Source organism: Mustela nivalis (assembly GCF_964662115.1).
Source record: "Mustela nivalis genome assembly, chromosome: 5".
NCBI lineage: Eukaryota > Metazoa > Chordata > Mammalia > Carnivora > Mustelidae > Mustela > Mustela nivalis.
In genome coordinates this window covers 25,880,235-25,907,566 of record NC_139024.1, presented here as the reverse complement: position 1 = coordinate 25,907,566, position 27,332 = coordinate 25,880,235, and the positions used below count along the sequence as shown (strand labels likewise).

General features: G+C 42.0%; 1 protein-coding gene and 1 long non-coding RNA gene across 11 annotated transcripts in view; one reads left to right on the top strand and one right to left on the bottom strand.

Moving 5' to 3' along the window:
- Positions 1-27,332, bottom strand: part of LOC309864762 (uncharacterized protein) — a 468,381-nt gene that overhangs the window by 71,677 nt on the left and 369,372 nt on the right. For 4 of the 9 annotated variants that reach the window (XM_082730545.1, XM_082730547.1, XM_082730550.1 and 1 more), the window contains one exon: positions 8,041-8,122. In XM_082730545.1, coding sequence (XP_082586671.1) covers positions 8,041-8,122 — 82 coding nt within the window. Of the gene's footprint in view, positions 1-4,971; positions 7,206-8,040; positions 8,123-27,332 lie in introns of those variants that run through there. The other 5 variants (XR_014311747.1, XM_082730549.1, XM_082730553.1 and 2 more) reach the window with 2 other exon arrangements.
- Positions 10,910-19,896, top strand: LOC309864764. 2 transcript variants are annotated; one of them, XR_014311748.1, is made up of 5 exons: positions 10,910-10,951; positions 12,616-12,726; positions 13,719-13,830; positions 16,085-16,249; positions 19,798-19,896. It is a non-coding gene; the product is annotated as an uncharacterized lncRNA (long non-coding RNA). The 2 variants fall into 2 exon arrangements; XR_014311749.1 differs by lacking the exon at positions 10,910-10,951 and adding an exon at positions 11,475-11,717.

Sequence of the window (27,332 nt, the reverse complement as noted above, 5' to 3'; positions counted from 1 at the left end):
GGTTCCTATAATTTCTATCCATTTGGTTAATGTTTCAAAAAAATCAATAACCTTAGCTCACCTTGCCCCACTCCTTTTCACCCAGCACTACATTTTCTGGTTTAGAACCGTGCCACTCCTTCCTTAATTTTGTGGCAGGGTCCTAAGGGTACAGTGCATTAGCCAGATTTAAATTTTATTCCTGTGGTCAAAGTCATTGATTCAGGGGTAAACACGTGGTCTAAGACGGACCAATCAGAGTAAATGTTGCACTTCTGCCGGGAAGGCTGGGACAAATATATTCACTCCTTTGGGAAGAACAGGGTCCTGGAGTCCCGTCAGTCCTTTGTGTCCAGGTGTGACCTAAGAATGGAGCCCAGACAGAGAAGTGGAGCCTAGTGAGGAAAAAACTGATTCCCGGTGACTTTGTTCGAATCCTGAGTCAAGTCTTTTCTAGCAGTTTAGTTACAGAAACCACTAAATTCCCTTTTGCTTTGGTCGCTTTTGAGTTGGGCTTTGGTGACTTTCAGCCAGAGGGATAGTAAGTGTTACAATGATAACATTATAAGGATACCGAGAGTTCAGAGAGTGTCCAAATCCAGGGGTTTAGTGGTGTCTATAAAAGTACGGTAGTTGTACTGAGTGCCAAGTCCTTAAATTTAAGCACTTTCTAGGACTCTAAGAAATCAGGGAAGTGAGAACTTTGCTATTGTTAGCATAGCTAAAAATATAAAAACCATCTATTTATTCCTGAAAATCTTTTTTTAAAAAAGAACTCATATGTAAGCACATAATTAGCCTCTGTGGGAAAATTTTTTTTTAAAGATTTTATTTATTTATTTGACAGACAGAGATTACAAGCAAGCAGAGCTGTAGGCACAGAGAGGGGGAAACAGGCTCCTCACTGAGCAGAGAGAGGGATGTGGGGCTTGATCCCAGGACCCCCAAGTGATGACCTGAGTTGAAGGCAGAGGCTTAACCCACAGAGCCACCCAGGCACCCCACTGTGGGAATATGTCTTAAATGTTTGATCCTGTCTGGTGGAGCTGGTCTCTTTTCTTCATCAGGTATATTGGATTGGATATTGCAGTATTTAATGCACAACAGCTGCAAAATTCAAGTAGGGAGAAAGTAAAAATACATTTGTATCTACCTGTGGGTATTCCCCTCAGGATTAACATAATGAGACCCATGGTGAGTTTTTAGAATGCAGCTATACATAATTTTCAACTGTTTTCCTAATTATTGTTTCCTATTGAATATTAGATTTGCTTTTAGCAATAGAGATGAATTTTTGCATATCTTTAGAAGGATCTGAAATTTTGAACTTTTAAATCTATCTTCAGTTGACAGTTTATTTTATCTTCCTTCGAAAGAGGATTAACAATGACTCTGTCAAACAAATCTATTGTATTGTTAAAATACTGTTTTTTTTTTTTAAATAAGTAGGTTTCTTAGATTAAAAAAATTTTTAGTAGATAGGATTGTTTAAAGAACAACTGAGGGCTGCCTGGTGGCTCAGTTGGGTAAGTGTCTGCTTTTGGTTGAGGTCGTGGTCCCAGGGTCCTGGATCAAATCTCACATCAGGCTCCCTGCTCAGCAGGAAGTCTGTTTCTCCCTCTCCCTCCGCCTGCTGCTCCACCTGCTTGTGCTCTCTCTCCCTGACGAATAAAGAGATAAAAATCTTAAAAAACAGAAAACAAACAAAGAAAAAAAACCCCAAAAACAAATGAATAAGAGCCAGAGACAGCATAACTGTGCTGTGATAACAAATTCTTTTAGATGTTGGTTGGTATATATTGTTAACAAAATCTGAAAATTAAAATAATGTTAATGAGGAAATTGTCTTATTTAGAATTTTATTTTCTCTTTGTGCCTAGCTCCTATTTTCCCATTGTTCCCTAGTTTCTTTGATACTTCTTTATTCTCTTTTCATTCTACTAATTTCTTAATTTGGAACATAAGAACTTGGCATTTTCATAGGCTAAAAAGTGGTTGAATTTTTCAGTGATTATTTCATATAGTGCAACATAACACAATTTACTTTTTCAAGGAAATTTCACAGTTTTTAATTTCAACTTCCAGGTTCTTTCTCCTGCCTTAATCTTTATAAATGGATTCTATTTTTATCTGTAACATGATGAGGCGCTCTCTTTCTAGGACAAAAACCAAAATGAAACAAAAACCAAGAAGTTAGTTGTCTGAGCTAAGATGTACTAACCACTATGGGTTGATTTGTTCTCCTCCCTCACACACACACACACGCGCGCGCGCGCGCGTGCGTGTGTGTGTAAGTTTTAACCTTTAGCACCTTAGAATGTGAATTTGGAAAGAGGGTCTTTACAGAGCCCATCGAGTTAAAGTGAGGTCATTAGGGTAGGCCCTAACTCAACAGGATTAGTGTCCTCACGAAAAGGGAAAATTTGGACATGTGACAATCACAAGGAAAGCCTCTGTGAAGATACCTGGAGAGAGGATGGCCATGTGAGTGGGCTGAAGCACCTACCAATTGAAGGGTGCCACCAATGCTGGCAAGTGCCGGAAGCTAGAAGAGATAAGGAAGGATTCTCCCTTGGAGCTGTCAGAGAGCGTGACAGAGATGACACCTTGATTTCAGCTTCCAGCACTGTAAGACAATACATTTCTGTTGTTTTAGGGCATCTCATTTTTGGTAACTTTTCAGGGCAGGCAGAGGCAATAACTATGGAAATTGTAGGCACAGTGGCTTTGCAGTGGTTTACCAGCTCTCATAGGAAAAATTGATATTAAGTAACAACTTTTTTTTTTTTTGTCTCCAGAAATTGAAGGAGAAATAGTTAAATAACAAAAGGCCCTCTTGTTCAGTCCCCCAAGAAAATGTCTTGTCAATATTATTTGAAAGAATATGGAGTGGAGTTCTAATGACTATTGTCTTATCTAAATTCTATTCAAGTTATGATATATGGCATGGGAAAAAAAAAAACGAGACGGCTTATTTAAGACTAATTTTAGCGCAATACATACTTTAACGTTCTCAATGTGTGAGAAAGATTTTAGTAATAAAAAAATCATTTTAAAGAATCCCCCACATCACAACAGACGATAGATAGACATAGAGACTTGTTTTATGGTTGCAGGAAAAGTATCAAACTATATTTTGTTGAAAATTAAGAGAAGTTACATTATAACTATGCTAATGGCCAAAAATTTCATATTAGACAGGTGTCTGCAACTACTCAAAATTACCTGTGCCTAGTCCAAAAACCTCAGTAAGAAACAATTTTAGATGGATTCAAAATAATAAATAGCATGAAATTTAAAGTTGAAATTTGGCATGTTTTTGAAATTAGTATGAGTGGATACATATGCAGGCCATTCTTTTCTCTCTTACTTTTCCTATAACTCCACTTTAACGATGGCAATAATATGGCTATGGACATGAAATAGCTTCCTTCTTCTCTTCCACTCTTTCCTTTCAAGTGTTCACATTATTTTTTATTGATACCAATATTACCATTTTTGTATCCTTCCCAAGTAGATTGAGAAAATACATCAATAAAAATTTAAATTTAAAAAACATAACCTGAGGTCTAGATAATAACAAAATATTTCTTCAAAAAGTGATATAAGGAGTATAGAACAGGTGGCCAAATTTCTAGAATTGGAAACTTGGCTTTAACAAACCATAATTTACATTTCTGTCTCTTGTGGGCTGGACACAGAGACTTACCAAAACCGACATAAATTTATTTATGGAAATGCAACTTGCCCTTCTATACTTGTACTTTTGTTGATAACTTGTTGCAACCAATTCTGTATTTTCTTTGGATCTTTGAATTGATTTGCTAAAAGTTATCTACTGACCAAAAGGCTAAAAGTCAGAATTCTCAAGGCACGAGACTTGTCCAGAGTCAACTTTTATTTTCTTTCAAAAATTCGCACAAGTAGCAAGAGAGGAGATGTAAATTACCTTATTAATTCTAATAAAATATAGGTATATGTTTAAAATACATGGGAAAAAAGTGGTATTGATACGTCTGTATATTCTGTTTTGTATGTGATCTGATTATATTTTTCTTTGAAGAGAAGTCCCAAGAAAACTTGTAAATATATGAAAAGTCATATACTGACAGTTTTAAAAATTATCAACAACTTGACCCTGGTTTATCAGTAGGAAAAGTCATCAATATAGGAATACTCCCAAGGTGTCTACTTTTGCCACAAAGAAGTTAACAATTAATATTTTACTTGGCACATTTCGTCATTGTGGAAATTAATGAAAAAACAACAACCCCACCACAGTGAAAAGGTATTTGAAAATGCATACAGGGTTAAATACTCATTAGGAAAGAATTAATTAAGGGTAAAGAAGACAGTGAAAAGATGTTTGCTTGGTCTCCTGCTTCAGGATTGATCATCTATCTTATAAATTGAAGGGGTTACTTTCAATGTCTCCGGCAACTTCCTCAGTCCTTATCATTCATTATCACTCAGCTCCCTGATTCTGATTGCAGTCTGTGCTAAAATAGTAATATGAGATCAAGCTAAATGCATACCAGAAGGTATAGTCATTTGAAATGCATTCTAAAATCAATTAGAAATTAATTTGCAGTGTCAGTGGAGGTGGAACATAATTACGGGCAATTGAGAATCGACTGTGTACATGCGCTCATACGCTTGTGTTTTTGTACATGTTGATACAATTTTGTGAAACGAGGGGGAAATCTCAAATTACTTGGCTGCTTCTGCCTTATTACATTGCTCGACATTCAACTGACATCACAGGTTACAATAGAGGGGAGATGAAAGTATTTAACGAAGCCTAGACCTGCTAGCTTAAGTGCAGCTCAACATTCTCTCTGGTGGTGGTAGGGCTCGCCTCCAAAACCCTTCTCAGGAGATGACCTTGTCCATTTCACCTGCATATCTCAACCAATATTGGCTTAAAATGTGAGTATCAACCAAATAGAAATACAGATCCCCCCCCCCTTTTTTCCTTTCTCTTCCTCTGTCTTTTCTTTATTTATCTTTCTCTCTCTTTTCTTTCTTACCTCCTTCCTTTTTTTTTTTTTTTTTTTTTTTTTGCATGCATGTACATTATAATTCTTATTGGTCCAGGTTCCACACTGGACCTTGATAATGTCTGAAGAAATCCTTACTCATTAGGACATAGGGAACATAAGTGGCCTCCTTTTATTCCTGGGCTGCTTGCCTTCTCGAGAAAGCATGAAAAACCTCTTTATTTGAGGGATTGCTCACCCTTTAAATTGCCCTGCAGATTTGCTTTTATCTAGGATGTCTTTTTAGGTCTATGGATGCCTGACTCTGTGACATTCTAAGTCGGATGAATGGCCTCATTTTCAATAACTTTCACTTTGATACACATATTTTTGAAAGCTTTCCCCCTTTTCTTCCTTTTGGAAATTGGATGTGTTAAACGTGCCCTGACTGCTTTAGCTTTGCCTATCTGTCTGGTGGGGAGCTGGAAAATTTACATTTAAACAGCACCTCCAACAGTTCTTAATGATGTGCTGAAAGGCGGCTGGCTCTAGTCCAAGTCTGGGGTTTCACTGCTCAGGCAGGAAGGTCAGTTTAGTCCTAAGGGGAAGGGAAAAAAGTACTAGACTCTGTATATCCTGCATGAGAAAAATTACAAATTCAGATGTAATATTTAAAATACTTCCTTCTTAATTTCAAAGTAATTGCGTTTAGTAGGCAGTGAACTCCCAATGGTTGATTAGCTTAAGACGTTTTGCTTTAGTTTGGACGTAAACCTCTAAGTGGCCTACTTTCATTTTCGTCTGGTTGAAGAGTTTGTGGTTATAATATTTAAAATAAACTTTTAAAATGATCTTGGCCAGGGGGTAAGGGAGTTAAAAAAAAAAAAACAAAAAACCCACCAAACCTCAATTTTTGAAAACTTTTTCCTGAAGACCTCTGCCTAATTGTTCCAATTAGGACATGAACACTTGTATCAAATATGTGAGTTTAGTACAGTCTCAGAAGCCACAGAGAGCAAGAAAAAAAAAATGCAGGCAAGTTTTGTATTATTTCTTAGATTAGCTATTTATTTTCCTTTTTTGTAAATTTTATAAACATGGTATGCCTACCTGAGGTGGGGGGAACAGATGGTACACCTTGATAGCTCAGAAGGAAAATCTGAGTGACGTAGGACTAAAAGCCAACTGACAGAGGAGATTACTTATGGATGATGTGTGCTCTTTAGTTATCCCTGAAACTCCCTTGGTACAATAAACCCACTGGTTGGGAGGTGAAGGCTAGGACAGATAGATTAACATAACAACTGTTCTTCACAACTAAGTCATTTGTTAAATAAAATCTATGGGAAAGCCAATGCCATAAAAGAAGTTGGATAGCATCACTGTGGTGTTATCACTCTTGTTATCCTTGAACTCTAGACACTTAATGATCTTCAAATAAGTAGTATTTAAACAAACCTCTTTTCAAACGACATGAAAGGCTGGAGCGTTTATTTAATAACCACCACAGACATAAAGCAAGTGGTACAAAATTCCTATTTTTTTTAAAAAAAGGTTTTATTTATTTATTTGACAGAGAGAGACACACAGTGAGAGAGGGAACACAAGCAGGGGCAGAGGGAGAGGGAGAAGCAGGCTTCCTGGTGGGCAGGGAGCTTGGATGTGGGGCTCCATCCCAGGGCCCTGGGATCATAAACTGAGCTACCCAGGTGTCCCTAAAATTCTTATTTCTTGATTTAATTTTGAGAACAATGCAATGTGCTCAGTAAGCCTTCAAATCCTAAAGTTAAACATTTTTTTTTTTTTTGCCTCCATTTTCCACTCTTAAATCTACTGAAAAAAAAAAATGATTGTTACTGCTTTTGGATTTTTGAGCACAAACCATGTTGTTTAGTGCATACTGAAGAAGGCTGGTTAATGGACATCAATCAGTGCAGAAATTGCTCAAAGACAGCGCATGCATTATGCTGAGGTTTGAGGAAGATACCCCCAATGCCATAGCACAAACACAACAGGAACCTTCACGTGACTTTCTGTCCACAGAATCACTGCATGAAAGACAAAAAGGCCAAACCGCTTTGTGATACACTGAAATATTTTGGTATCTCTACGTGGTTTCTCTAAGAACAAAATTTTATGAAGTCTGAGATCACTCTGACAGACATCCGTTAAAACGTGACTGTTTTTTGTCTATGTGCAGATTCCTGTATGGTGATGTTTCTTATTCTTCCTTCAGGTTGTAAACGCCTTTGAGAATCGGTAAAAGTTACAGAATTTAGAAAAAATGTGCATGCGCGCGTGTGCGCGCGCGCACACATACCACACACACACACACACACACACACACAAGTTGCGAGTCTTATGAAGGAGTTCCATGAAATCCCCGAGCATGTCTGTGAACCCTTGGGGCACACAGGCTATACTTTGTCTGATTGATGAATTCATCTTACATTTTTATAACCTTTCTAGGCTGCCTGCATTTTATCAGTACTTTTTGGGAAAGGGGGCCAAGATTCCTTTAAAAATCCACAAAAAGATGAGATTCCTTGAAATAGTTAACAGACAAACAAAACTCAAAATCTAACAACCCCAAAGAGTCTATTCCTTTAGGAAAATCTGTCATTCTTTCCCAGGTGTTGCTCTTTCATTCTACACTAGTGAGATTCCAGTCCTTCCCTTCCTTTTGCTCCTTTACCTGGCCCTTTCATGGACCCTAATATGGGCACATTCTTACCCATTCTGTTCCCAACTGGTGTGACATCATTTATAAGTGCGTGCTCATTTCATTTGTGAAACCGGATCCCTTTCTTTCTGTGTATACAATCCAGAGCACCTTCCCCTTTCTTTGAAAAGACTTCTTCAAGAAAGACAAATTCTGAACTGGGGGAACATTCTTTCTCCAGATTAGCCAGTGCCTTGACTCATTTTAAACGAAAGATCGAATGCGTTTTCATCACTCCCAGTTTACTCTTCCTACCGCAACGAGCCAGGGATCCACCAGTTTCACGCCTCCCTCCCCACCTTTTCCTTTACTCCACGTTCCAAAAAGAGCCGCGTCTATCAGATCCCATGGGCTTTTTACCTGCGGGAAAGACTGGTGGGTGTCTCCCAGGCAAAAGGGTTCTCTTCGCATGCAGTTCTCCAGCCTTCCACTAGTTGGGGCTCTATACAAAGGAAAGAAAACAGAGGGACCGCTTCAGAATTAACTAACAAAACAGCTTTTTATCTGTGGCATCCCTAACCGATTTCCTCAGTCTCTGAAAGACGCTCGCCGATTTTTGTTCCAGAATACCAATCATGAGGTTGCCTTATAATGTTGGGTCAGTTGTGTTTGCGTTGCTTACCTTTGACAGAGTCTAAACCCAGTTTTTGGTATGATTTGCAGGGACCCAGTTCCCCCAATGTGTCATTATTACAAAATATGAGAATATAAAATGCACAAATGGAACGTTCCGTACATAAGTAGTAAGACCATCTTCTTTGCCAGTTTTTTTCTAGGACAGGGCGGTCTCTAGTCATCTTTTAAAGCCCATGGCAAAGTCTTGCACAAACTGGACCCTTAATGAATGTGGTTTAATTTCTGGCTCTCCCTAAGGACCTGAGTTTGGATGAGACTATCCAGTACCAGTTCTCTGGAAAAACCTCTGGGAAACTGTCTTGGTCCACGATCACACTTGGCTCTCTCCCTTGGCTTTACTTACTCTGCGTCAGGCTGAAAGATTACCTTGGGTAGTCACATAGAATCAAGGTCTCCCAGTGCTTTGCTTACACTTGCATTTTGTTTTAGGTTTGTTTATCCCGTCTCTCTCCACCTCCCCGGAGATCCTTTGGCAAATCTGATAAACAATGCCTTTTTCTTGCTCAAGGCAGAAAGTCCAATCGAATACAATGGGAGGCCAGACTTGGCCGACAAGCAGGCTGCAGGTGTTCTCCGCATTGTGGTCATCTAAACCAGATGCTGGGAGTCTGAGCACCTGCTTCCCTTCTCTGTCTACACTCTGGAGACTACCACTCCTCCATAAAGGAGGCCAGAGAACCAGGTTGAAGAGAATAATGTACCTAGGGCAGCATCCTTCTGACAGATAGAATGAGTTGCCCTAGAAACAGTGTCACAGAGTTCCCCTTGAAGTTCTCCAGGACATACAGTTTGATTTGTGCTCTCCCTCCCTTTCCTCATCTGACACGGCCATCCTCTCAACACATGGGCACTGGGCAGTACAGTCTACTAGAGGCAATAATCAGTGGCAATTTTACTTTCTTCTGGATTATATTATCTGGAAAGACAAGACCGGCCATGGACAAGAGGGTGATGGTTTTTATAGTTCTGATAACAATGATACAGATGTCGAAAGCCTCGCACAGCCTCAGATTTTATGAACATTTCTATAGGTGCCATAAAGCTCTGAATGGTCCCAAAAGAACATGAAATCTTCTGTCTTGAATGTGGAATGTTAATAAGAGATCAGGGAGAAATTGGTCCGTGTTGGAGGGTGACTCTGCTCACAGCGCGGGCTGCCAGACAGGTTAGTTCTGGTATTTTTATTAAACCGATTCTAAGTTCTATTATTTCAGTTCTAAATATTAGTAATAAACTGAGTGCTTATGCATTCAAACCCGTAAGAGCAAAGCTGAATGAATTAAGGTCTGTCCTGCTGTTAATATTTTTATTTCTGATTTTGATATTCTTTTTCCTCACAGATGTCTTTCTGGACAGAGCTAATATTTTGCATTCATGTAAGAGATATATTTTTTCTGTGTATCCCTGCACTGTGTTCGCAGAAGTCAGTGGAGAAAGCTTTTGCCTTGAGGATTGAAGCCCTGAGCCCACTCCACCCTGGAGGCCTCCCTGCAAACCACCCCCAGGGAGGGGCCTGGGGCCATGGCCCGGAGGAGAGCCATACACTAGGCCTGTGGCCTTCTCAACACCACCAGGAGCCCCTGGTCTCTTGCTGGTGAGCTTCCACTTATGCCACAGCTTGAGGAAGTCCTTTAGAATTATTCCCTGTCGCTCTGTCATACATGGATACATTATGGTTCCTGCCCCTTGGACCAGGTCTACCCTGAAAAGACCAGGATCTGGGGTGGGTCCGTGGGCAGGAAAGGGGGCAAGAGGTGGGGTGAGGTGGGTGGGAGAGGAGGGCCAAATCAGGACTAGTGGAGTCCAAGCGATAGGAAGGATCCGTGATGTTTGCTGAAAATTCCTTGAAATAAACCAAAGGGTTCACAACATATTTCCCCCGAAAGGGCCACCTTCCACTTCTCAGCCAGAACCTCACCCAGACCCGACACGATTAGAGGAAGAGAAAGGGGGCCTCTGGTAGGTGAGAAACTATGGGCCCCCAGATCTGCAGCTGGGTTGTGCCCAGAGCTCGGAATCCATTTGGGGTTACTAAGGAAGGGATGGGGCACGGGGGTGGGGGTGGCTGCTTAGACAGAGATGAATATGGAAATGGAGATTACAACCAAAGATAAACAATGCATCTTTTATTTAATACGATTGGAACTGTTTTCACTTATCTGCGTGACTCTTTTGTGCCTCTTAATTTGTCCTTGAAGTTCTGTATCTAATCATTAGCTGAGCAACCAATAATTCTCCCTCAGTCCCCCACCCCTTTTTACAACCAACTTTAATCTTTCGACTCAGTGAAAAACATGCTTCCCCTATCATAACTGGTTTAACAAAAATTCTCTTTCAAGTTTAGATTGCTCAGATACAAGGCTTTCCTGCAGCTTCATGCTAGAGAAAGGAATTTACATTAGAAAAGAGAGATTTATGATAGCATTGAATTTCCATTTGAATATGGAGAGTTAATAACATGCATATGTTTTTTTATTATTATTATTTTAAGGTCTGAACGACGCCATAGGCAAGGGGAAAGCTGGAAACTGCGGGGCTGGCAGGACTCAATGAATAATTTAATCTGGATTTCATTCACAAACAGCAGCTCACTCCTAGGGAAAGGACCGGTGCGCTTCCCTAGATCGGAACTGGAGTAAGTGCCAGGATTTCCTGATTTGTTTACATTTCTCAAAAAACCTTTTTCCCCCGGACTAGGACAGAATTAGACTTCCTTTTCCACTTTTGGCTCCTTCCAGGCTATTCTTGTTCAAGGTATTCTCTCCCCTTTCCCTGCATTCTTCTTTGTCCCAGTCTCAGCTGGGTTCTTTTGTCTCAGAGAAACAACCTATGGGCCCTGAAAGAGGCTGGCGGGAGGAGAAGGGTCCCGGGGACAACAATGGGCCCGCGGGAGCCGCCTCCACCTTCGGATTTCCAAGCCCCTGTTCCGTCTCTCCCCAGCCTGGCCTGTGGGGTCCCAGGGGCCAGGATGGGAGGCGTGTCACATGCCCTGGCCGGAGTCCTGAGGTTCCAAAGGGAGATGCTGAAATCACTTCCATTCCCAGACCCTCCGCTGGTGACGCTCTGGTCTCTGGGAGAACACGGTTTCAGCCAGATCTAAGCGTGGCCCAGCAACGTTGGCTCTGTAGGGGTCAAGCTTCCGGGACCCGTGGCTCTCCGGGCTTCTATTTCACCCTCTTACCCTTTCTGCTCAGTTTGGTTTCACTTTCACCATCTTGACCATCTCCAATTGTTACAAAAGCTTGTTTTGAAAATTTACTCTATGTTCATCTGTTTATGAATGTTTGGCAATCCGGGGATTAGTTCCGTTTCCCAAAAAGGGAACTGTAGGCCCTGGTCAGTGGCCGATCTGCATGTATGAAAGGCAACCAGATCTTGTTGGGGCCCGGCAAATAAGACCGGTCAGAGAAATGTTTATTTGCGTTTCTATTTCTTTTTTTCTTCTCTCTTGTTTCTGAGGCTAAAGGTCTCTTTGGATTTCACTAGTTAAGGTCATGTCTGTTTTGAAACAGCTCTGCCTTTCTGGCCTTAGGGATAATTGTGAAAACCGTCTTGGAGCAACCCTATCCTCCTCCTTTGGATATCTTTCTTCCCCATCTTGGGTTCCCTGGGGCGGTCAGTGTCATCCGTCCTTTTTGCTTTCCTAGAAATCAGACTTAATTCTCAGCAGAGAAGCAGAAAACTTTGTTTGTCCTGGAGTATGGCTCTAAACACTAATTAGCACCATCCCAGTTGTTATTTGCATCATAGCAGAAGAAATTTAAAGCAAAGGAATGAGTCTCTAATTGCAGAATTTATGATATCAGTGGAGGTCCTCTGAGCAAAATGTCTTCCAAGTGTTCCTGAAGTCACATCATATTGAGGGTAGATTATGCTTAAAGGATGCACATGTGTTTATTTATATCCTTATGTATACGTACGTAGATGTACACACAAAGAGACACAGTTGATCACAAAAAGATCCTGCTGGGTCTGCTGTACACATGGATGGATGGCCAGGAGCACTCTCTGAACCATGTAATAGGGATGCTATGAATCAGGACAATATTTTGCTTTTGCAAAATGTCATTGCACAGCATTTGTCTACTCATTCAAGTAACTGTGGGGATGCCTGCCTTTTAGAAACCAAAAAGGCCTCCTGCAAAGGTAGGCAAACAAGTAGCTGTTGTCGCTATAACCCACACACATACTCAGATGCACGCAGTGGACTAACGTGCAAAAGGAGAGTTTACATGGACATTGGCATAGTTGGGGACATCAAAAGAATAACATTTTTCTTTTTTCTCCTGCTGGTTTCAGAGAGGGTACTGTAGGTGGAAAGAAGAAGGTTTAACTTTTGAGGATTTCCTTCAAGTCCTGCTTTGGATTCTCTTCTACAATAAGCACCTAGGAAATGATCAGTGGACAAGTGTAAGTGAAGCACATACTCCCCGAATCACATCATGTCCTCATCACGGTCTAGAAAAAGATAGAAAATGAGTAATGACCTGAGGGCCAATACGACAGGTATCTTCTGAGGGGAAAACCCCCCACAAGAAATGTGTGATGGGAAGAAAAGAAACCAGATTTGTGACAATGTTAATAGAAAACCTAAAAATCTCTGAAGGCAGGTGAATGAATATGCAAACTAGAGGGTGGAATATAATACATTGTATTTATTTTTCACTCTCTAGGCTGCTTTACTGAGGTATGACTAATGGATAAAAAGCTGTCCATAGTGGATGTCCTAACTCCCTAAGCGTTGCGGAGAACGTAATACAGCTGGTGCCGTGTCTACGGGTACCATGGACATCGGCGTTTTCCGTTATGCTTCATACAATGTTGAATGTTCTTAATTCCGGGTCTTCATTTTGAGAGAAGACCAGATGCAGGCAGCTTCCCCGAGAGAGCTTTCCCTATCTCTATGAACGTAGCAAATATTCGGTAGGACCCTCAGATTTCTCTAGTTAGTAAACAAGACCCAAGTTTCCCCTGAAGGGCCCCTTGAACCCTGTGGAGTATTTAGGATCCAGCTTGAGCACTCTGTAGGCCGACCCAGTGATTCTTTTGGGCTTGTCCCCAGTGCTAAGCTAGGCTCCTGCACAGAGGAAACATGCATTAGTTTGAAAACAGTCCCAGTGTGCTGGGCACTGAAGCTGACGTGGTTTCCATGTAGCAAGTACACGTGCTGGTTTTGCCTTATGAATGTCAGAAGGCTGAGCTGTCTCATCTGTGCCAGGCACTTGAGAGTCGTCTAAGTCCTGGTGGACCGTATCCCCTCTAGCTGGGAAGATTCCTCCTCTCACACAGGGAGGGCACCTGCCTCTTTCTCTGTCAGCTGGCAATGCTGAGAGGCTGCAAAGGGACACATTTTCTAAGCCCCAATTTCTGTCTTCTCATATATCATATTCTTCATTCAATAGGTACAAGACTACTGTATGTTGAGTCAGATGTGAACACAGTGGTCTCCAATCCTGGAAACATTTTCTTCTAATAATTGCCACACTTACATGACTTCAGATCTGTACATGGTGGGTGAGTAGCTAAGAGCAGATTCTGGTTCTATATAAGTGACCTCATTTTCTTTTTAAAAGAGTTGCTGTGTTTTTGGTAACTGTCATGTCTCCATGATGGCTTACGTGACTTACGGAATGATCCACGGGGTCCTCCTTGGTCTTTAGCCTTCCCTTCTAGATTCCCGAAAATGCCATCAGAGGCATCACTGCCTGAAGCCAGGGTTTCTGGGTAGTTTTAGCCACTGAGAGATCAGCAGAGTTGTGGGTACATGGGCAGCAGTCAGCTTGGGGTGGTGTGAGGGCTGCACAGAATAAGTCAGCAGATCTGAAAAACCATGTGGATACAACCAGCATGGAGGCTTGGCCTTCCTTGTAAATTGTCTGTTCCATTCTTGGCAGAGAGGGTGAAGGCCTCTATTTCAGAGGAGGCACAGCTGGGACACGTAGGGAGGGTATGATCATTCACTACTTTGGGATCCATTGGACAAACAAGATGAAAGCACCCAGTTTCTGACTATGGGACCAGATGGGCCTTGGTACTTTTTGAGCCAACGGCAGAGTTGTCTCCCTTATTTCCTTTACCCCACGCGACCCAGCTCTGATATCTCTCCCACTTACACTGGACACATTTAGCCCCCTTGGAAAGGGGCGGTTGGCTGGTACAAAGTCCGCACCCACCACGCCCACTCCCCTTGGGCCATCTTGTTATCTCTTCATAGAGTGTGATTTAGTACCACATGACACTAAGATATGATAACCTGAATTCTCTATTACTTTAGGAAAGACAACGAAGCAAAAAAAAAAAAAAAAAAAAAAAGAAAAAGAAAGAAAGAAAGAAAAGAAAAAGCTTGTTGGAATAGCCCTGCTGATTATAGCTAGCGGGGTGTTATCTTGGAAGAGGATGGAAAATAACCCAGAGCCAAGAGTTGTTTTGGATGGCTAAAGTGAATTCGAAAATAGATGAAGCTCTGCCCACACGTTAAGAAAATCCTCAAAGACATGGCAACTGTTAAGGTTGCACTTCTTAGCAGTTATCACCTACTTTTTGTTTTCTGCTTCATCAGCTATATAACCCTGCAAGTTTCAGTATTAGGATTTCCGGCTACACTTTTGGTTTTCAGTTACAGATTGACTAGGGTCTGCCAGTACGTCTGGCCTACTGATGTTTGCTGGTAGATTATCCTTGTACAAGTTACTATTGACAGGGTTCATTATTTTAAAAGATAATGAGGAATGGCAATTCAAATAAATTCCACAGCCTCCTTGCTAGTGATGGTCCAACAACTATGAACAAAACAGAAAGATGGCCTCATTAAAAAAAAACACAAAAAAAACCACACAAAAAAACACCTTTTTGTTTAAAATACAATAGCCAACAAAGCAAACACACAGGCAAGAAAACAGCCCACGGTGGAGTTTACCAACCTGGAAGGGTTCAGACTTTGCCCAAGTCAGGAACCGACCTCTCATCCAGGGATTCATTTTCCCTTTTCTCAATATTGAATGGAACTCCCTTTTTAAAAGGCTTATGATTTATTGTCTAAAACTGGAACGGGGACAAATTCAAGGCAGGATGAAAGGAAGTCTCCAAAACAATAGCATTGAAATTCTCCCAGGGCTTTTTCAATTGTGAGAATGGAAGGCTCCCGGAGTTGCTATACTGTGAGGAGGCATAGGACTCCAGAGAGTGGCGGCATGCCTCAGTGGTGGATTTTCTTTCTTCCTTTCTTTCTTTCTTTCTTTCTTTTTTAGAGAGGGAGAGCGTGAGCGAGCACACAGAAGAAGAGGGAAAAGAAGAAGCAGGCTTTCCACGTCCCTGATGACGTGGGGCTCAATCCCAGGACCCCCCGGATCATGACTTGAGCCAAAGGCAGACGCTCAATAGACTGAGCCACCCAGGCGCCCCCATGCTCAATAGCTTTTAATTTTTAATGGCAAACCCAGAATTTGAACCCGGGTAGTCTCAAGCCATTGCCGAATTTGTAACCACTTTGCAGTCTTGCCTCCTAAGAAAAGTAAGTGGCCGAGATTGAAGGATGTTCGGTATGGAGGTCGTAGTGGGAATTGATATTTGGTGCAAAGAAACCCAGCATGTTTAGCTTTTGAGATGAGTCCTGATATTCTGCCAATGAATAATGAGGCTGGATGGGTTGGGTCCTGCTGTTTCTTACTACACAGCTAATCTTCCCAATTCTATTTAGTTCTATTCCCAGCCTGCCTGTTCCTGAAAATGACTGAAGTCGCTAACATGCCGTTACACATTTTTATTCCAGGCTTCTGCAGAGCTCCAGTCCCATTTCAACCACTGCTGAATCCAGGCCTTCCTTACCTCCAGTATCTTCATGGAACCTTCCAGCCCCACGTTCAGCTTGCTCTGCATTTGGACTTGTCTAGCTCTGTAACCACGTCACTTAGTCACCCAAACTCTGAAGCTCTGGGTAAGATTTATTTCCCTCTTTCCTATCCTGTCCCTGCCTCCATTCCTTCCCCAGGCACACAATCCGTTAGTCATCAAGCTGTATCTGTCCCCACCCAGCTCTATTGCAAGGAACCAGGATTGCTAAAACCACATCTTGGAATAAACTTCCAGCTGGTTTGCCCCCATTCAGGCTCTCTGTCCTGGAGAGCACAACCAGACTAATGTTGTGAATCAATTCCTTCAAGGGTTTTTTGTGCTTTTTGATGGGCCAGGCAATGTTCTAAGCTGGAGGCACATCACCTCTCTGCCTTGCTCTGGCTTTCCCTTCTGCTTGGAGTTTTACTCTCCCTCTGGCCAATATTTCTGGTTTCAGAACCACTGACTACTCTACCTCTCCCAATGGATGAGGCCATGGTATATCCACATCCTTTCCCCTGTGACCTGAGGCTGGAAAGGTTTAAAGAGCTCTGACACCTGACTGGTAGAAAGTCTCTTTGTATGGATTTAGCCTGTTCACATTCTTCAGTTTCTGCTTTGATTCTAATGCCCACCTTAGACCTTAGTCTTGGTACTTGAGCTTATGCCATTTGTTTTTTCTGAGTTCCTCATGGTGACCTCCTTCTTAACACATCTTACACAATGTCCTCTTAATATAACCCTGCCCGTACACTCCATTGTTGTGAGACCCAACTTCCCAAAAGACCTTGCAGTTTCTGATACTCTGTCTGCTTCTTTGGAAACTAGAATATTGTGGTTCAGTGGTACAACAATCAATAAATGTTTCTGAAGCCCCTCTGTGTGCCAGAGGCCAGTCACAGAACACATAATAGGCATGACAATTTCCCGTCTTCATGATGCTCACTCTCTCAACTGGGGCAAGAGGTTATCTAAGGAAGATAATTTTGGAGAATGAGAAAGACCATGGAGATGACAGAGGAAAAGAAGAGCAGAGGTTGGCTTAGATAAGATGCTAAAGGAAAGCATTTCAGGTAGGACTTATATGATGAGAATGAGCTGGTGTATGTAAAACGGGGTACCTGTTCCAAGCAGAGGGAACTGCTGATAAATGATCCTACTGGCTTCACCAGCCTGCCATGTTCTAGAAACAGAAGAGAAGCCAACAGATGAGCAAAGGAGGGGAGAGTGGTAAGAAAGGTGGCCGTGGGGGGGCGGTCTGAGCATGGAGGCCTTGTTGTTGTGTTCCTGAGAGGTCATTTTGTTGGATTTTCCCCAGTTGTTGGTTGCCTGGCCCTCCAGATCTTCTGCACATTCATCAGACTGAACTTCCCCTTGATCCCTTACAGTCTTTTTTGTCCTCCCTGCTAACCCCTAGGTGCACCTACTTCAGTGGTGGGATATGGTTACGGACTGTTGAATTCCATTCACTGTCCACCTCATGGTCATTACATGGGCAATGCCTCGTCAGCACATCCAGGAAGATGGTGTCCATCTAAGTCCTACCTGTCTTCCAAAGCCCAATTCCCATACCAATTTCTTCAGGATGTTTTCCTAAATGATCCCAGCTAGAGAAAGACCCCTTCCCAGTGGCCTGCCCTGGTCTGAGTCACCACATGCTAGTTTATTCTCTGGTGTTACCTTCCATTCTAGATTATATGCCTTTGATAGTAGGGACTCTGTCTGGTACAGTTTTGTTCTGCTCGGATAAAACAGCATTGTGTCTGCTCTCAGTAACCATATAACAATAACTGTGTTTTGGAGAATAAACCCTTTGTGGTGGTTTCTGGCTCTTGTCATGAGAATTAAGAATATTTGTAAGGCATCTGGAGCATAGTAGGTTCTAAATAAATCAGAAGAGTATGGTTGCTATCATAGTTGTGTGACTCTGGGCATGTCTCTTTATATTGAGATGATGCTGCTGAAAAAAATGATTTCTAGTGTTTTCTGGTTGCAAAACTTGAACCTTACTTGGATGAACATCCTGAAGAAGCTCAGGAAAAGACAGTTTTTGGTGTTGGGTAACATTTCCCCTTCAAGTGGGAAGACCTGAAGGCATTGCAGATTCTTTTATTGCCTCGGGGCAAATTCACAATAGGTTATTTTCAATAACGGAGCAAGTGTTTATCTGTTCTTAGTAATATTTCAGACGTTTTGAGTGTATAAACAGTGATAGCTCCTTTTTCAAATGTGCACTTACAATAGCATTTTCAGATCAGCGGATAAACAGAAATGCTCATACACTTCTGGCGGGTGTATACATCAGTACACTCTCTTTGAAGAATGATTAAAAGATAGCTAGGAAAGTGAGAGATGTGCATATTATATAATTTAGCAATTCTGCCCCTGGAGAAACTCTAGCAATTTCATAAAGAGGCTTGTTTTAGCAATTTATGAGAGCTCTGCTTGTCATAACAAAATCTGAAGCAACCTAAGTGTCTATGAACAGGAGGGCTAAAGACATTGGGGTGCGTTCATATATGGCCGTTAAGATGAGTGAGCTACATACACAAATATCAACACAGAGAGATACTGAAAACACAATACTCAGTGAAAAAACAAGCTGTGTAACCATAAGACATTACCAATAAAGTTAAGAACATGGCCTGTATAGTTATGAATATGAACACAAACCATAGAAGTATAACAGCATGCATGGGCAACACCAAATTCAGAATAACTCCAGGAGGGATGAAAGGAGGGGGTAGAATTAGAAAAGGGTTATGCAAGGGGCTTCAGTTGGATAAAGAATATGTTTTTTTCCTCAAGGGCACCTGGGTGGCTCAGTAGGTTAAGTGACCTACTCTTTTTTTTTTTTTTTAAGATTTTATTTATTTATTTGACAGAGAGAGATCACAAGTAGGCAGAGAGAGAGGCAGAGAGAGAGGGGGAAGCAGGCTCCCTGCTGAGCAGAGAGCATGATGTGGGGCTCGATCCCAGGACCCTGGGATCATGACCTGAGCTGAAAGCAGAGGCTTTAACCCACTAAGCCACCCAGGCACCCCATGCCTGACTCTTAATTTTAGTTCTGGTCATGATCTCAGGGTTGTGAGATTCAGCCCCATGTTGGGCTTCGTGCTGAGTGTGGAGCCTGCTTAAGTAAGATTCTCTCTTTCTCTCCTCTGCCCCTCCCCCTTCTCATGCTCGCTCACTCTCTCTCTCAAATAAAATAAAATAAAATAAAGTGAGAGAAATAGGACAAACTATTAAGATTTGATGATGCTGGATGTATACATTAGTGCCTATTATTACTATAATTCTTGTGCAGACTTGTAATAATTAATAGAAAAGAAAATATAACTATTAAAATATACCTGTAAGTCGCTACTCCTGAGGTCACTACCTAAAACCTATGTCTTGATGCTTGTCTTTGTGTTCACATAAGAAAAACACCCGGATTTGAGACTAAGTATCAATAGTTACAATGAATATAATGAAAATAATTATGGTGACACATTTTGAAAAGTGTTTCTTACTGTTATATCCGGGAAGTATATAGTGTTATTTTCCTTTAGACAGATTTCATCTAACCTAATGCCCACTGAGGTACTTAATTGTGTATTGTCTTTTATGTTCATGTAAATATCTCATGTGCTTATTTCATCTTTCCAGCTGAACCGAACCAGAACCCTGATCATCCAGTTTTTAGTCTGGAGTTTTCCTTGTCAACAGCATGCTGTTTTCCTACTGAATAAATGCTTTTTGAAGGGATGAGTAAGTCTTCACAATTTCAATGCACCAGTGTCTCTTGTACGAGAAACCTAGGCAACTGTGAGCACAGAACCATTTACTCACGAAAGAACCTGATGTGTCTCTAGGACATAGGACATGACACTGTTATTTTCCAAAAATGCAGGTATCCCTGTTTGCAGAGCGTACTAACCCAACCAATTGACCTGATTCTTTATTCCGGAGTCTATAACAATGCACACTTCACTTCTTTGTCCTCCCCTACTGTCCGGCATCACTCCTCCTCATCCAGGAAACACACACCTGGCCCCGCCTCTGTTCTATTCTGATTGATACTTGCATTTCTCAAAGGCAAAAGTCAGATCTTAATATTCAGACCTGAATACTCACTGAATTCAATACTCATTGAAATGAGAGGATACAGGCAAAATTTTTGCAGCAAGGAGGATGAAAGCAATCTTTAGTTTTCTCTAATACTTGGTCCAGCTTTGAGGTTCTCTAGTTCCCAGATAAAACGCCAAGCCTTTGTAGTATGTTTTGTTGTGTTTTTTTCTTTTCCTCCTTTTTTTTTTTTTTTTTTTTTTGATGTGAGCTGGCATCTCTCATGAAAAGATAAAGGCATCAATTAACTATACTACCAACCCCCAAGGATAAAAGCTATTGTTGTGAACAGGAGTTAGGCACGCACATGGTATCAAGTAAGGGCCTGGAAACAGGCTGCTGCCAAGGAAAACAGATGTCTGTCTCCTTTAAGGAGCCCAAATTATGTGTATATTAGCGATCGCTAATCTCCTGATTGATTTAACACCGATGGTACTGATGAGCTAATTTGGTTGAGGACAGTCATTGCCATTAGCACTGTCACAATAAAATTTAAAAGCGATTCAATCAGCCAGTAACGAACATAGCAACAATAAAACAATAGCCAAAGAGCCATCCTAAAAGGAGATGCATCAAATGCAGAAATGATAAAGGACAGGGTCTGCTGCTGTGCTCTGCTCTAACACTCTAACGGCAGAGGTCCAGATGTGGGTAGGAGAGGAATTCCCCCGCACAACAATGACTAATAACGGCGAACTCACAATCATAGGATGCATGAGACAATGATGAATTGTATATTTCAAGCCTATAGAAGACAATCAGAATGGTTACTTTCTTCCTAGCGGAATGCACTGGCGAAATGGGGACTGAAAGAAAATTCCACTTGAGGCTTTGTACACTGTTTTTCCTGTTTTTCCTCACGTGGTTATAAATAAGAAAAAGTACAGATGTTCAGATTCTCTTTGCAGTCGCATGACCGTGTTTCATCCTTTTATTGGGTTGCTCTTATTTTTCCTTTTATGTTGTTGTTTTTTAAACTCGCCTGTACATGCTGTCCTTGGGAGCTTTGAGATCTCTTTCTTTCTTGTGCCTTCTTTCTATGGTTCTCTTTTCCTCCTTCCTACCTCTTCTCCCCTCCCTCCTTCCTTTCTTCTTCTCTTCCTCCGTTCTTATTTCTTAAGATTATTGGGAGAAGAGAGGCAGGCAGAGATCATGAGCCAGAATCAAGAGGAGCAACAAGAAATAGAGGGCTTGTCTAGAAAAGAGCCCAGCTCACTCTGTCTCCACACAGATCCACTCAGTCCTCTTTTACATTCATACGAAAGGGGCATATCCAGAAATAGGTCAGCTTGAAGGTTTAATAACTTCAGCACGACCAGGCTGGTCATTGAACATGAAAACAGTTCTGAAGTCTGTCTAGAAAGTCAGCTTCACTTTGGGGAAGTCGGGGGTCCAGTTTAATAAGTAATGTCTGCTATCAATACAAAAATTAGACTCAAACTTTTACTTGCTTTTGAGCTGGGCTCCCTGCTGCCCCTCCCCAGGGATTTGGAGGAGGCTGGGGATAGAAAAAGGCTGGGAGAGAGACTGTGAAGTCGCCTGAGCTACACTGGGCTTTGTTGTGTTTTACTTTCCTTTGTATTAGTTCCTCTGGCAGTGCCCTACCAACCTATGTGTTTAACTCCAAGCCCCTTTCACTTTTTAAATGGAGTCACCTTACTCTTGTGAAGCTCTAATGAGATTCACAGTCCCCAGAGTCAGGAAAAGTGATGTCCAAGTTCCTGGTCTTTGCTGCCCAGTGGTCCAAGGCTGTGTCTACAAGATACAAACACCTAGGTGCTTCCAGATTTGGGAGGTTGATCTGCCCGATGTCAAACATCTGGATAGTTGAAAACATCAGGATGTTTGGCATCAAGCAGACAAAACATCTGGATGACTGCTTGAGTTTTTCACTTTTTAACTGGATGTTTGGTGTCATGTAGACACAAGCTGAGGTTCTGAGTTCATCCTGTAACAGCTCCCAGGCTGCCAGGCTGGCTCCAGATTCCTTTTATTGCAACTGACATTTTTATAAGGAAACTTTGCATTCTGTGTGATGCCTGTTGCTCTTATGCTCAGAAACAGATTCATTACTCAGGGAAAAAAAAAAACAAAAACCCAACCAAAAACCAAAAACAAACCAGCCCGAACCAATCCCCAAATGCAACATGCACAAGCAAGGGTCTGAAGAAGCTGGAGAATTTCAGAATCACCACGGTCTTTGTGAGCAGCATCATGACACAGCTTTCGTAAGAGTGGGTGGCTGGCAAGAGGAGATCTCCAGAGTGCGAGAAGTAGATCAGATCCATGCGGCCAGCCCTCAACTGGGCTCACTCCCATTTCAGCCAAGAAATATGGTTTCCATGCTGGCCAAGGTGGCACTTCCTCCATTGCTGGCTGTAGATTAATGACAAAAGGCCCAGTGTTTCATAAAATATACCAGTAATTCCACAAATGAAACCGTGGGGGTAGGTTAGAAAACACCATTTTCTCCAGAATGTTGGCAACTGAGATGCCCCGTTTGAGTTTCAGGATCGAATGAGGGCTCATGCCCCTCCCCACTTTGGAACAATGGTGCTAATGATGAAAGTAAATTATCAACAGCGATTTATTGACCACCTTCTGTGCCTGGCTGTCATGAACTGTCTGACTTCACACCCTTTCTCATCTCTGTTCTTGCCAAGTGGCTTATTAGCTTCTCTGATGAGCTCAGACCTGCCCACTCACTCTGAGCAGCCCTGCGCTGAGGCATAGAAGGATCCCTGGCCTTCGAAAGCTGTTTTGGAACAGGTTCAAGCTACACTCCTTCCTAATCTTATCCTCCATGTCTGATAGACAAGATCCCTTGCCTGGGACACCTCAATCTTTAGCCTGTTTTTTTTTTTTTTTTTTGTCTCCTTATGTGCCCCTCATCATTTATGTTTTAGCTTTGGGGACTAGATTCTTTATCTCTGGGCTCCAATCTCCCCAGCTCTGGAGGATGCCTATTAGCTATTGGAATGAGGGTATTTGCTACTTCCTACTTGCCTCAACAGCAGCCGCTTGTGGAGAACAGGATCCAGCACTGAGCTGACCTTTCTTTATGCTTCCTTCTTACATCCACACATGAGGTCGGTAGTGTAAAGTGCTGTTTTGTAGAGCAGAAAGCGAGGTCCAGAGCAATTTAACAACTTGCCCGAGCTCACAAGGTAGAAACCAAGAGAAGTAGAGGCAGTGTCCAAACCCGGGATTGACTCCAAAGCCCAGACATGGGCCACTGTTCAGTGCTGCCTCAGTCTTTCTTCTAGACTTGACCTCTTGCCGGCCTCGCCCACAGGTTGAAGCGCACCTTCCACACTCTGACTTTTCCTTAGTTGACTGAGTTTATTTGCCCTATACCTGACACAGATTCATTCTTTCTCCCCAGAATAAGAATTTTGGGGGCAATATATCTTGAATGCCTCCTCGGTGGTAGGCACCGTGTTTCGCGCTAAGAATAACACGATAAGCAAGATAAGACCTAGGCTCTGCCCTTATGGCTTAGCGCCAAGTGGAGAGACAGACAAGGAAAGAGACCATTTTAATGCAGTGCAATAAATTTAGTGATATAGGAGCTATTTATAGTGACTGGTTAGGCCTGGTTCCGGGCCCTTCTGGTTTTCCCTGCTACTGGTCCCTCCTGGTCCTCTTTTTCTCTCCCTGACTCAGCTGATGTTGGGTCCTCTGAGTCCCCTACCAGTGGGCTCACTCCCACACTGACCATAGGCAGGTGGATGTCAGTAGTCTCAGGGCCACCATCTGGGGGAATTTAGAATTGGGGTGTGCTCCCCAAATCTGATACTGGTTCAGAAACAACCCCCAACCTCCTACAGCACCCTCCAGCCTCCTTTAAAGCCTGGCAGGTCAGGTTCTAGGCTTCTAGGTCTGAGTTGTTTTGTTGCCAGCATTTTCATCAAAGGTTCATAAGGTCTTGAGGGTTCAGCTCCAACTCCCAAGCTGTTGGCTAAGTTACCTTCCTCAGTACTTTCTAGTTGTTCTCTAGGATTGGGGCCACAGTGTTCCCTCAGCCCAGGGCAGGAGTCAATTCTATAACCTAAGGAACAGATCACTCTCGACATGGACTGGTATCTAGAATCCCTTTTTGCCATGTTTTCCCTGGTGGGGATCTCCTGATGCCAAGGTTATCTGAATCTCCTGTGAATTTGTTGCCACACATAAAGCTACCTTGCACTTGGGACCACTGAGCTGCAGCTTCTAGCATGATTCACTGTAGACTGGTCTATTTGCCCTTGAACTTGTACAATACTGGTAAATTTTTTGAAAACACAGAAATCTAAAAAAAAAAAAAATACAATCTCTCTCAGAAAGAGAGAGATTAAATGCTCAACAAATATATGTTGAATAAATTAAATAAAGTCAAAACAAGAACTGGTGCCAACACTCAAGGAAAACAGACTCACACACATGAGTGGCTCTATCACCATTTCCTGATTTGAATTTGTTTGAATTGAATTGAACCACAATCTATCTGGGGAGATAAGATTTATGGGTATGAAACAAATTAGAACAATAAAAGACAGCACACCTCTGTGACTCTGTCTCGTATCAACTGCTCTGTGGATAAAGGAGATAGCCTCAGGGATCCAAGTTGTTAGCAAAAAACTTATGGAAGATGAAGGACTTGAGATGGGCTTTGGGCTGTTAATGCGTTTCACATTTTTCAAAATGAGTTTTTCAAATTATTTCATTGTTGATGTACCACCCTTATGAAAAAAAAGTAAAAAAGGGTTGAGAGATTATTTAAAGTGTATTCACATATAAAGGGATAATTTTGTTCTAATTTGGCAAATATTGATGCCTACTATAGGTCATCATTTATTGCCAAGAATTAGGCATATGTTATGGGCTGGAAAGACATGGTGTCTTGTTTGGGGGACCACATTGTTGTGTATGGGCTATAAAGAAGAAATTAAAAGACAGTGCAGTAAGCTCTAAGTAAGAAGAATTATGTCATGCATGCTATAGGAACCCAACAAATGACTGATATAATCTGCCTTTTCTGGGCATGGCCAAAAATGGGAAGACACCTGTAAGGAAATATTGTGGGCCCCAAATCTGAAAGATAACTTTTAGTTCATCTACTACTCTGCTGGGGAGAGAAAAAGTATCAGAGGGGCAATGACTTATACCGGGAAATGACTTGTGCATGACACACACCGATGTTGGACAGGGAGCCTAAGAGCAGGCTAGGAAGTACATCTCACATCTTGCCAAGATGGCCAAAGAGAGACTTCTGAACTTTGTGCTGGCTTAACCTTCTAGACTATGGATTCCAGAGCATTTTCTCTCTACTTTTCTTCTTCTTTCTACCTTAACATCCAGACCTGCTCTGTCTCTGCTTGGGTCTTACTGCCCAGATGCATTCATGTGCCAGGACCAGCTCCTGGGACCGTGGTTCCCTGTTAGCTCTTCACAAGGTCTGAGACCTCAGGTCATCTCCAGAAACCTTTCCCTGTAGTCGGATTCTGCCTTTGTTTTCATGGGGGAAATCTAAAATAAGGATGCCCATGATCTTGTCACAGAATCAGAATAATTGGCTTTGCACATTCCTAATGATGCCTGGAAAAATTCAAATCACTTCACTGCACAGAAAGGACAGAGCAGAATGGTCGACCCGCACCACGTGTTCATGTCTGGCCCCAGGCTACGGGAGCGCTTGTTTTCAAAGATGGTAAAGGTTCAAAGCCAAGCATGTCAGATACACCTCCTACTCTATAGACTTGCAAATGTGATTCTTTTCTCTCAAATAGTAGGCAATTCCACTTTCCATTTTGACTAGGCAGCAGATTTTTAAATTCTTTCTTTTAGAAGTCAGAGTGGCCGACAGAAAGTATCTCAAAATTTAGTAAACCACGGAGAGGATCATCCTTCTTTCTGGCCCCATGACCTTGCACTCCAAGAATCCCAGGGGCTTGCGTTTATTCTGGAAGTTGGCTCTAGTTTGGAGAGTTACACAGTCCATTAAATCATTTCTGTGTCCTGCTGAGTCCTCCCGCTATGAGCCCAAGCTCTCCGCGTGAGCATGAAGCTGACGGAATTCCCTGCCAGGCAAAAAACAGAGCCTGGACTAAGCTCAACCAAAGTCTCACCCCTTTTACAATATTCTAATGGACATTGTACATGTTAGGGACCAAGTCAAGATTTCTGTTTAACTCTCTGCAGGTCAGACTTCAGCTTTGTGGTTCATGAAACCTGTCCCGGTTACTGACTGAGCTTACAAAATGGCACTCTTCCCTCATGGATTTTTATTTAAAGGAAAAATACACTTTTCTCCTTCCACATTAATTTTATTGACTTTCTTTTTTCATCTTTCCTAAAATATTTATTTCTAACTTTACATCTTCCAAATTTAAGGTGGCATGGCCAGATTCCTAGTCTCATTTGGTCTCTTAGCCAAGGCTTCTCAGACTGAATTTTGGGGATTTTGTTAAAAAACAAGTTCTGAATGAGGAGATTGGGGTGGACCTGAGATTCTGCCTTTTTTTTTTTTTTTTTTTCTGAGAGAGAGCACATGAGTAGGGCAGAAGAGGCTGAGGGAGAGGGAGAGAGAGAATTCTAAGCAGGCTCCATACCAACATGGACCCCTATTCAGAGCTCGATTTGATGACACTGAGATGGTGACCTGAGCTGAAACCAAGAGTTGAAGACTTAACAGACTGAGCTGCCCTGGTGCCCCCTGAGATTCTGCATTTCCAACAAGCTCTCAGGTGATGACAATGCTGCAGGTCCATCTATTGCCTTAGGGGTAGCAAGATGGTAGAATATTGAGCTCCTTCTATGGACCAGGCATTGGGAGAAGAGGGCAGAAGACACTTTATATTTTTATAACGAGTGTACAACCCCAGTTAGCTGATTAGTAAAACCTGATTTTATTCTTGATTGAGATTTATAAGTGACCACAAGTCAGACCTGTTCATCTATTTTTAATCTATAGATTATTGACTATTGATTTACTTATGAGCACAGTGTTCTCACTTGCCAGGAAATACAAAGTAGTCACCATCAACTCTGATTCCCTAAGGTCTGTCCCCTCTTTTGGATAAGTGAAACATAGAATG